The following is a 10,289-nucleotide window of genomic DNA, read 5'->3' as shown; positions in this document are numbered from 1 at the left end:
ACCTTGTACGGTAGCCTCGGCCACAGTGTGTGAATGGTGAATGTATGATGTAAAAGCGCTTTAAGTAGTCGTTAAGACTAGAAAAGCGCTATATAATTACAGCACATTTACATTTAAGAAAACAAAAAGTCTTCTTATAACATATAACATCATTACTATGATCACTGGGAGCTACAGTGTACAGTCTTGTATAGTGTACAGTAGCATTTATGTATGAAATGAGAATTACTGTCTTCATACTGGGTAATTAAAAGTAACAAACAGAACTGGTTTAAGATAAACCATTGTGATCTTCTTCTACATGAGGATAATGACAATTGTGGCAGCAATGATAAGATAATGCCCTGCTAAGAAAGTCTACAGAGATTGCATCTTCTTAGTCTTACAATAAAGATTGGGTTTTCAAATCCCACAATGAGCAGAGCCTCAAAGGCTATATCTACAAAGACTGTATCTCTCACTGCATAGTGACAGTTATATACAAAGTGAATACATAATCTGGCTTTATTGAGCATAGTAATATATAAATCCCTGGGAAAAGTGAGTAGGAGTTCATTTATTAACAGGGGACAACAGACCTGAATATGCAAATATTTTTTCTGTTGCAATAAAAATAAGCCTTTCTCGTGACAATAAAAACTAATGGAGAGCAATGTGTACAAGGAGCAAATATGGATGAAACTGCTAAAAATACAAAAGTTGTCATTCAAACCAGTACACATGGTTTATGCAGTGCAGCTGATCATCAAGCAGGGTCATACAGTTGGACTACAAATAGCAACCTACCGAAATAATTAATCATATTCACAAAATATACATGTGAAATAACATCGTAGAGCATTCATTGTCTTCTAAATTGTGTCCACAATTTCTAGGCAAATGACAGTGTAGTAATACAAAAAAGAGATAAGTGCTTGCTAAATGAAAGTATCAATAAAGCCCATGTCTGTGGAATGAAACAAAATTGACTAAAGGGCAGTTCATGACCGCAGTCACCATAGCAATAGAATTCTATATTCTATGAAGTTCACAACCTTCTACATTCAACAACCCTAACAAGCACATAAAGGGTTGGAGGTCATGCAAGTGTGGTTCTCACGGTGGTGCGATTGAGCTGATCAGCGAGGCTGGGGCCAGAGGCCAGATAAATTGGGTCACTGATAAAAGCAAACAAGCTTAATCATATAAAAAAGCACACAAACGTGTGCACACATCCATACACACCCTCTTACTGCAGCTTATTTCTGTTTGACTATTCAACTGAAACTTGTTCTGCAGAAAGACACTTAGTCATTGCTGGAGGTGGGAGGTCATTGGTGTTCTGAGGCTCCATTGGGGTTGAGCCAGCAGTTCTGTAGCAGTCTGAGTTCACTGACGGTCAGGTTTTCCCACAATAGAGTCTGACATACAGGGCAATAGGAGCGGAAATGCCCTGTCTCATCAGCCTCTGCCTCAAAGACAGAGGGGATGAGGGAGATGAATGGAGTAGAGAAAGAGGGAGGATACAAAGACAGAGCATACAGTCTGACATCACTGTTCTTTTAGTCTTCTGGTGTACATGTACATGTCAAAGACAAATAAAACAGGCAACAACTGTCTTTAAAATTAATCATCCTTTAAACTAAATAATTGACACAAGGACAAAGTCATTTTAATGTCAACTGACCAGAAGATTTAAAGCCGGAGACTGCGTTTGCATCCTGTCACAAGTTTGCTTTTTTAATGTCTTAGTAGCCTAACACTAACCATTCCTTAGTCATGCCATATTTGCCACATGCAGATATTGTAGAAAGCAACAATTAAAAATCCTTGGCACTGTTGCTCAATTGTCCGATATTGATGTTCTTGTCTGGCAATAGAGTTGCATGTTTGTAACAAGTTCATAAAAGCTTTCCAACTTTAGAATACAGTTTAAGCAATGGATACCAACCTTGGGGGTCCAACCAGAATCTATATTGCATTTGTGTATTGCATTGCATATTTTTATTCTATTAAAACAAAGTTAATGATAAATTATTTATTTATTTAATCAATATTGTTGAACTGAGATCTACCATGCTGGTCTATTCACAAATCAAAGTGCTCATAAGAAATACACATAATTACAACAAATGAAGAGCTTCCTTTCCGACTGGCAAAAAAATAAATAGAAAACACAATATTCAAAAACAGGAAATCATGGTGCTTCTTGTTCAATTACTTCTATAGGGCCCGCAGTATGTGCAACACAGGGGCAATTTACATCAATTGTACAATTCCTTTTAACATAAAGTTTGTCTTAAAATGTTAATTATTAAATATCCAAACAACCAGAGGAAGTGTACAGTTTTCAAGACTACGATTATCTTATGGAACCGTCTGCAATTTTTTGCATTTTAATAGGTGCCTGTGTTAATAAGACACATCTTTAATGACAACATCCTCACGGATGATGGATGTTATGAAGAAGCAAACACGCATAAGCTTATATTTAGATGCCACATGGCTTTAACATGTTACATTCTCTACTTAATTGGAAACTGTGCATAATCATATGCAAATTCAAGCAAGTGGATTATTAATGAATGTATTTTGGCATTTAATTTAATTGATGATGATAGGTTTAGGTGTCTTTTTTGCTGCTTTTTCAAATGAAAACTGGAAGCCGGAGCTGTTATCTCAATAAATAATTGGCAAACAGTTTAACTGCAACTAATACCACAATACTACAATACATAGAAACATCAGTCTACATCATCCTCTCTGGGAAGAAGAAATCTGTTGTTGTCAAGATACAGGTTAATGTATGAGATGCTTGTGAATATATGTGCAGTAGTGGAGTACCTGTTTGCAACACGTTCCATCATCCATTGCATTTGCATTCATTGTTCCACTAAAGTGTCTTGCATTTCATACATTTTGTAGCTTAAAATAATTCCTCTGATTTATATGAAATGTCTGGAAAACTTAACAATTTGTTTTTCTAACAATTCTGCAGCGTCCTCTCTTGTTCCTTTGGGCAGGTACTGTGTGTTTCTGTGATTTCTTCTAAAACATGATATCAGATGGAAGTTATGTTGTCATAGTCATGAATCATGCACTGATGTTTCATTTGTGTCTACAGGAAATCCATGACGTACAATCCTGTCATTGTGGAAAAAGCACAAGTGTAAGTGAATGGTACAGTATGTGTGCATGTTTTAGTGTATTGTTCAATATGTGTACATTTCTCTATTTGCATGTGCATGTGACTATTCAACCAGGCCAATGTACGTATCTGAGGAGCAAACCATGAAAAACCCTTTGAAGATTTTGCCTCATATCCTCTGCACTCCATCCATCAGTGGAGGAAAATTACGCCAGTGAACCAAAAGATAGTGGGTGTTAGGGGGGGGGGGGGAGAAGAGTGTAAAGAAGAGCTGTGAGTCAGTCTCACTGGATCCAGTCAGGACAACGAGTACAATCATTCCCTCAAGTGTGCTTTAAATATCAGGGTAGGGAATGTGTCATTTGAAACACACATGCAAGATCACTATCATGTATGGAACTGCATAAATGTTGCACACAGAGAAACAAATACATACAACAAAGTAGTGGCTCTGCCTTTGGTTCTGTAACCTAGCTAGCTTAGCTGTTCCATCTTGCCCCATCCACTCGGGCAGGGGATACAGGACAGACACTGAAAATGTGACACATGTGTCTTTATATATATATATATATATATATATATATATATATATATATATATATATATATATATATATATATATACCGGGGAACAGAAATAAAGAGAGGAAAGAGAGATGGAGATATGTTGTACCTGTTTGAAATGGTTTCAGAACCTGGGGCCCACAGGCTGTGAGCTCCAGGGTCAAGTTGGCAATAGGGGCTGGTACAGCTGCTCTCAAAACACTCACTTTCCAGGGAGTATTTAAAAAGACATACAATGCACTGAGGCGGCTTAAAAGAGTGCTTGGCAAGCGTCTGTCATCTATTTGTTGTGTATGTATGTGTATGTGCCCATGCAAGTATATGAAAGTGTGTGTGTGTGTGATGCCCAGGAAGACGAATTCTTGGCCTAAACGCTATCCCTGTAAGACAAAAAAGAGAAAGAAAGGTAGAATTAGTAAAAACAAAAAACAAAAAGGTCACTGTGTACAGTGTTTGTGTTAAAGAGAGGAAGAGGCGCACCCTGGTTTGCTGCCCAGAGTAAATAAAGGTTTTCTCTTTGAATTACGGATTTTATATTTATTATCATTTTTAAACATATAGATATATGCATACACCTCCATACATACACCTACTCCATTTCACATGCGGCCACATCTGCCCGCACAACGCACATTGGTATGATGTAACATCTCCGGTTTATTCTTGCTGTGAAGGTTGGCATCCATTCGAGGCTGAATTTAAAATTTGGATTTATTCAGTCCCTCGCTGCCAATGTTGTTCACAAAGACCCTGTGAAACACATCTGGGAATCTCTGCCAGGTAGTTCACACCTCCACCTCCTCCGCCTGATGTGTTAAAGCAGGAGACACTTTTGACAGCACAGAGAGCCATTTTCAACTAGAGAACTTACATGGCTTCTGGCAAAACTTTCTACAAACAACTTTCTGTGCTAGTTGGTAGGCAGGTAGGTAGGTAGGTGGGTAGGTGAGGAAGCATTTTGGGATGGAAAAGGTTCCGTGACCATGTGTTTTGAAGGGCAAACATGGGGCTAAATTTCTGATGAATTCCTTTGAATTAGTTAATTAAAACTATTTCTAAAATGTTTGCCGTGGGCTCATGTTTGTTTTTATGTGCCGCTGTGAGTGACTGTGGGATGGTGTACATCTTCAACTAATAGCTAGCCTGGCTATGTGCTTAAAAGTTTACATATTGTAGGATTTATGTTGCCATAGAGTAAGTGTCAAAACATTGTACTATTTCAGCACTAGTTTCAATTGGTACAAATTAGTTTGCTGGATTTAAATTCACCCTTTTCAAAAGCTTGTCACATGTATGTGTGACTGCAACATATTATTGTAAAGTATTTTATAAATGCCCATAAAAGTCTCAAAAACAGCCAGTGCAAACAAACAAGTGAGGGAAGAGGTTCAGTTGTAATTGTCTAAGTCTTAGTCTTCATTCTTACTGTTTCTTCCAGTATTCTCTGAGAAGCAAAGCTAACTTGAAATTAATGTAGTCTACCATTTTATTTTGAAGGCTTACATCTTTAAACCAAATTGGAACAGCCATCATTCAGTTTGATGCTGCTTCACATAAACAATAAGCAATAGATGCAATACAAGGTGTGTTGGCATGTACAGTATATGAAAATAACACACTACAATAACTGGAGACAAAGAATGCCGTGACACAAAGTGTTCATGTAAAACATGTGTTCAAATCATTAACCATTTGTCAGAAAAAATGTTAGTATCATTATCTGCAATTGAATACATTTGACATGTACTGATTTTAACAACTTGATTGCAATATTACAACAATTTTAAAACCCACTTGCCAGCCAAACAGAAACACGTAATTTCTGTGGCTGATGTTTAATGTGGTATTGTGTGTATTGGTGCATTCTGTGAACTAGACAATATTTACTGTTGATTTACTGCTTTAAAATATTAATAACTAATTTAGTGTAGAAAAACTTATGAATTGTGATTAATAACTCATAATTGAATCCGGTGTGACTTTTAATGAGCGAGCAGAGTTCAGTGTCTTGCTCTAGGGTACACTGACAGGTCATTCAACTGCTGACAGACTCTTATTGGTTCTTATAGTAACTGAACTTGTGACCTTATAGTGATGGGACCATTTTTCTTTTGACGAGGCTCCCCTGCTACATTACAGTAACTGTATTTGTCTGTATAGCTATACAGTCGGTATAGAAGACTAATAGACGAGACACATTTGCACAGTCCTGTGGAGACAAGATTCCTCTCTGTTCTGAAATGACTGTATGATTAATGCTGAGTGGATAAAGTAGAGGGACACCACTCTGCTTTGCCTGTTGGGCTGCCCTGTCTTACCAAAAAGGAAGCAGAGTACAGACAGTTCACCATGGGAGAAAGAGAGATGGGAGGGGGAGCATAGAGATAGGGAGGGGGTAGCAGAGAGATAGAGAGTGTGTGTCTGACAGAGTAACACTGAGATAAAGTAAGAAATAGAGAAGGTAGTTGATTGTGAAGGATGGAGAGAGAGAAACAGCATGTATAGGGAAGGGAAAGACAGCGACAGAGAGATGTTCTTTTGTGTGATAACAATTTATCTTATAAGGAATTGTAAATGTTCACATCTCCACACTTGACTGGGCACACAGACCTCCATGTAAACACAGGTAGATGTGTGAGAAACTAGGTGACAAAGGCGAATAAAGCAATTCCCACTAGGTCGCAGAGAGAATTATGATAGATAGGGGATTGCTGTTTTATATTTTATATTCTCCGCTCCCTGTCTGAGTGGGCTGTAATTGAATGATCATTACAGCAACGTTATAGCTACGGCCCTGCAGTCGAAAATAGGAATTGAGTTGAAAACAGCATTTAGCAGTTTTGATTTATGAGCAACACCGGGGAAGTTGTTTTTCAAGCCTGGCACTCTGATGGGCAATAAAGAGGGGCAAAGCTTATCGCCTGCTGTACCCACTCTGACATACATACACCAGTCAGCCAGCCAGCCTGCAACCAGTCAGCCAACCAGCTGGGGCCCTTCGTGGAAGGAAGTGTTTTCAGCAAATTTGTTTTTCTCATGTCATGCCCTGAATGGTGCTATTCATTAAAATAGCCTCCAGTTGGTAGGCACTGCTGCCATGGCACATTTATATACTTGTTCGCCTGTATCCTCAAAGAAGTAGACACACAAAAATCCACCTGCACACACGCACTTGCACAAACAGATATTCTTTTCTTTTGGTCCAGCTCATCTTAGCAGGAAGGCCTTCTTTAATAAAAGCATAGCTACAAAGAGAGAAAGAGGTCTGTTGCATGCACTGTTGCGTCTGCTTTTAGAGGGCCACAGGAGCTGTATATTCATTTCTCTCGAGTGAAAAAAGGACTGCCCGCTTTCATTGAATGGATGTGATATTGGGAATCAGGTGAATCAGAAGAAGGGGTCTCTAGTGTGGGTGGTGCTGCATAAAAATATGACATGTAAAGTGTTAATTATGGAAGTGTGAAGCATTATACGATGAACTGTGATTCAGCTGTGGTACTAGATCACTGAGCAGGAATGCTCTCATTATCACCAGAGCTGGTGTCTACTAAAGCTCTATACAGACACAGATGAGTTCAATCACATGTGCTATTGTAATCTCCAATTTACACCAAGCCACTCAAAATCATCTCCATTACCCAGATCTCATTTTACTGGGCTATATGTCTGTATTTATGCATCAGGGCAAGCGCGCACACACACACACAAACGCACATTGCACGTACTCTGTCATACCTTTATGTATGCAACAATTCCTGTGTTTTGCACATACATTGCAAACTGTATTGCATGTTATTTCCTTATTCCTATTGATTCCCAGGGCCTGAAATCCACCACTACTTTCCCAAATAAAGTATGTCAGGATCTGCATTCTTGCTTACAGTCCCAATCAATTAATAGAAACATTTGAGACAGTGTCACTAAAAAGGTTAGTCACACAGAGCTATCCCCATGCCTGCCAACACTGTTATGTCATCTGACTTGTCTCAGCTTAGGCCCTAGGGCTATTCCCTTTTTAGAGAAAGACCAAGGCAGGGAATGAAAGGAGCTGAACCCACGCTATGATAAAGCCCCGGAGTTAGGAGTGGTGAAGTGCATCAATAGCGTGCACATCAATGCACAACCAGGGATATGCATCTGTTTAGAGCATATGGTTAGGACAAATCAAACAAACAAACTTGCTTATGCGCAACCACCATAAAAAGAGCTTTCTCCTTCAACCAGCATAACCCTTTAGCACTCTGTCAAAGTGTCAAACATTACAGGATCCATAACGGTGATGTATGAGAGCAACATACACTACCGTTCAAAAGTTTGGGGTCACCCAAACAATTTTGTGTTTTCCTGAAAAGTCCACTTATGTTCACCCACCATACGTGTGAAATGAATGAAATAGAGTCAAGATATTGACAAGGTTAGAAATAATGATTGTATTTGAAATAGATTTTTTTTACATCAAACTTGCTTTCGTCAAAGTAATCCCCATTTGCAGCAATTACAGCATTGCAGACCTTTAGCATTCTAGCTGTTTTTTTTTTGAGGTAATCTAGAGAAATTGCACCCCACGCTTCCAGAAGCAGCTCCCCCACAGTGGATTGGTTGGATGGGCACTTTGCGTACCATACGGTCAAGCTGCTCCACAACAGCTCAATGGGGTTCAGATCTGGTGACTGCGCTGGCCACTCCATTACCGGTAGAATACCAGCTGCCTGCTTCTGCTCTAAATAGTTCTTGCACATTTGGAGGTGTGTTAGGGTCATTGCCTGTTGTAGGATGAAATTGGCTCCAATCAAGCGCTGTCCACTGGGTATGGCATGCATTGCAAAATGGGATAGCCTTCCTTATTCAAGTCCCTTACCTGTACAAATCTCCCACCTACCAGCACCAAAGCAACCCCAGACCATCATATTACCTCCACCATGCTTAACAGATGGCGTCAGGCATTCTTCCAGCATCTTTTCATTTGTTCTGCGTCTCACAAACGTTTCTTGTGATCCAACACCTCAAACTTGGATTCATCCGTCCACACCACTTTGTCCAGTTTCCTCTGCCAATGTCTGTGTTCTTTGCCCATCTTAATCTTTTTCTTTTATTGGCCAGTCTCAGATATGGCTTTTCTTTGCCACTCTGCCCTGAAGCCCAGAATCCCGCAGCCGCCTCTTCACTGTAGATGTTGACACTGTGTGTTTGTTGGGGTACTATTTAATGAAGATGCACAGTTGGGGACCTGTGAGGCGTCTGTTTCTAACTAGAGACTCTAATGTACTATCTTCTTGCTCAGTGTTGTGCAACGCGGCCTCCTCTGCTTTTTCTACTCTGGTAGAGCCTTTGTGCTGTCCTCTGAAGGGGTAGAGTACACAGTTGTAGGAAATCTTCAATTTTCTTAGCAATGTCGCATGGAATAGCCTTCATTCTAAGGACAAGTAGACTGTCAAGTTTCAGATGAAAGTTCTCTTTTCTGGCCATTTTGAGAGTTTTAATTGACCCCACAAATGTGATGCTCCAGAAACTCCATCTGCTCAAAGGAAGGTCAGTTTTGTAGCTTCTGTAACGAACCTAAACTGTTTTCAGATGTGTGAATATGATGCACTAGGGTTTTCTAATCACATTAGCCTTCTGAGCCAATGAGCAAACACATGGACATTAGACCACTGGAGGGATAGTTGCTGGAAATGGGGCCTCTATACCCTATGTAGATTGCACCAAAACCACGACTTTGAGACTAGAATGAGCATTTACCACATTAGCAAGTATAGAGTGTCTTTCTTCAAAGTTAAGACTAGTTTAAAGTTATTCATATTGAAAGTACAGTGCTTTCCTCAAAAATAAGGACATTTCAATGTGACCCCAAACTTTTGAACGGTAGTGTACACCACTTGATGTCATCAATAGACTGCAGCGTGATTTTATCTGCTGACAGACATATTGCTTTGGGAATAGCAACGCCATGGAGAATGCTGTGTGTATCTATAATTAGTTACAACTGTAAATCATACGTATGTTTCATTTTTCCAGGTCCACTTGTGAAAACAACATTAATGGTTCTCTGAGCCTTGACAATGGCAGTAGCTACTAGGGGTGATTCGAGTATCCGGCTGAAACGAGTATCTGGTACGGATAAAGCACGTTTGCCGAGTACAAGTATTATCCGAGTAATACGAACCAATATCCGTGCTCGGATTGAATACAACTCATTTTTTTTACTGTCAGCTGCCCCCCGCCCCCTCTCTCTCTGTGTCTCTCTCTCACTCATTGAGTATGAGTTGTATCAAAATTTGTTAATATTTTATTGCTGATAGTTGAAAACTATTTCCAAAATGACTGCGCTGAGCTTCAGATCAAGTGGTTTGTTCATGCGTAACAAACAAACTAGTATACCAAGTTTTTTCAACATACGAACAACACATTGGTGTCGCATTACATTACAATGTAATGAGACAAGAGTTTTTCATACTCACTATAACTTTCTTTTTAACTTTTTATTTTTGTATTGATCAGTGTGATTTTTGGTTTTTTGGGTTCTTTGATTTTTTTGATTTTTTCATTTTTTTTATTTTCACACCAGGTGTGGGTGTGTGTTGTGTGTGTGTGTGTGTTTG

At 39.3% G+C, this 10,289-nt stretch overlaps 1 protein-coding gene across 1 annotated transcript in view; it reads right to left on the bottom strand.

Moving 5' to 3' along the window:
- Positions 1-489: 489 nt before the first annotated feature.
- Positions 490-10,289, bottom strand: part of gabra6b (gamma-aminobutyric acid type A receptor subunit alpha6b) — a 35,398-nt gene continuing 25,598 nt past the window's right edge. The window contains exon 10 of the mRNA XM_032534228.1: positions 490-4,070. Within this exon, the coding sequence (XP_032390119.1) occupies positions 4,058-4,070 (13 nt within the window). The 3' untranslated portion in view covers positions 490-4,057. The remainder of the gene's footprint in view (positions 4,071-10,289) is intronic.

This window comes from Etheostoma spectabile, chromosome 13 (genome assembly GCF_008692095.1).
Source record: "Etheostoma spectabile isolate EspeVRDwgs_2016 chromosome 13, UIUC_Espe_1.0, whole genome shotgun sequence".
NCBI lineage: Eukaryota > Metazoa > Chordata > Actinopteri > Perciformes > Percidae > Etheostoma > Etheostoma spectabile.
The sequence above is the reverse complement of the archived record's forward strand: the minus strand, read 5'-3'. Positions and strand labels throughout refer to the sequence as shown.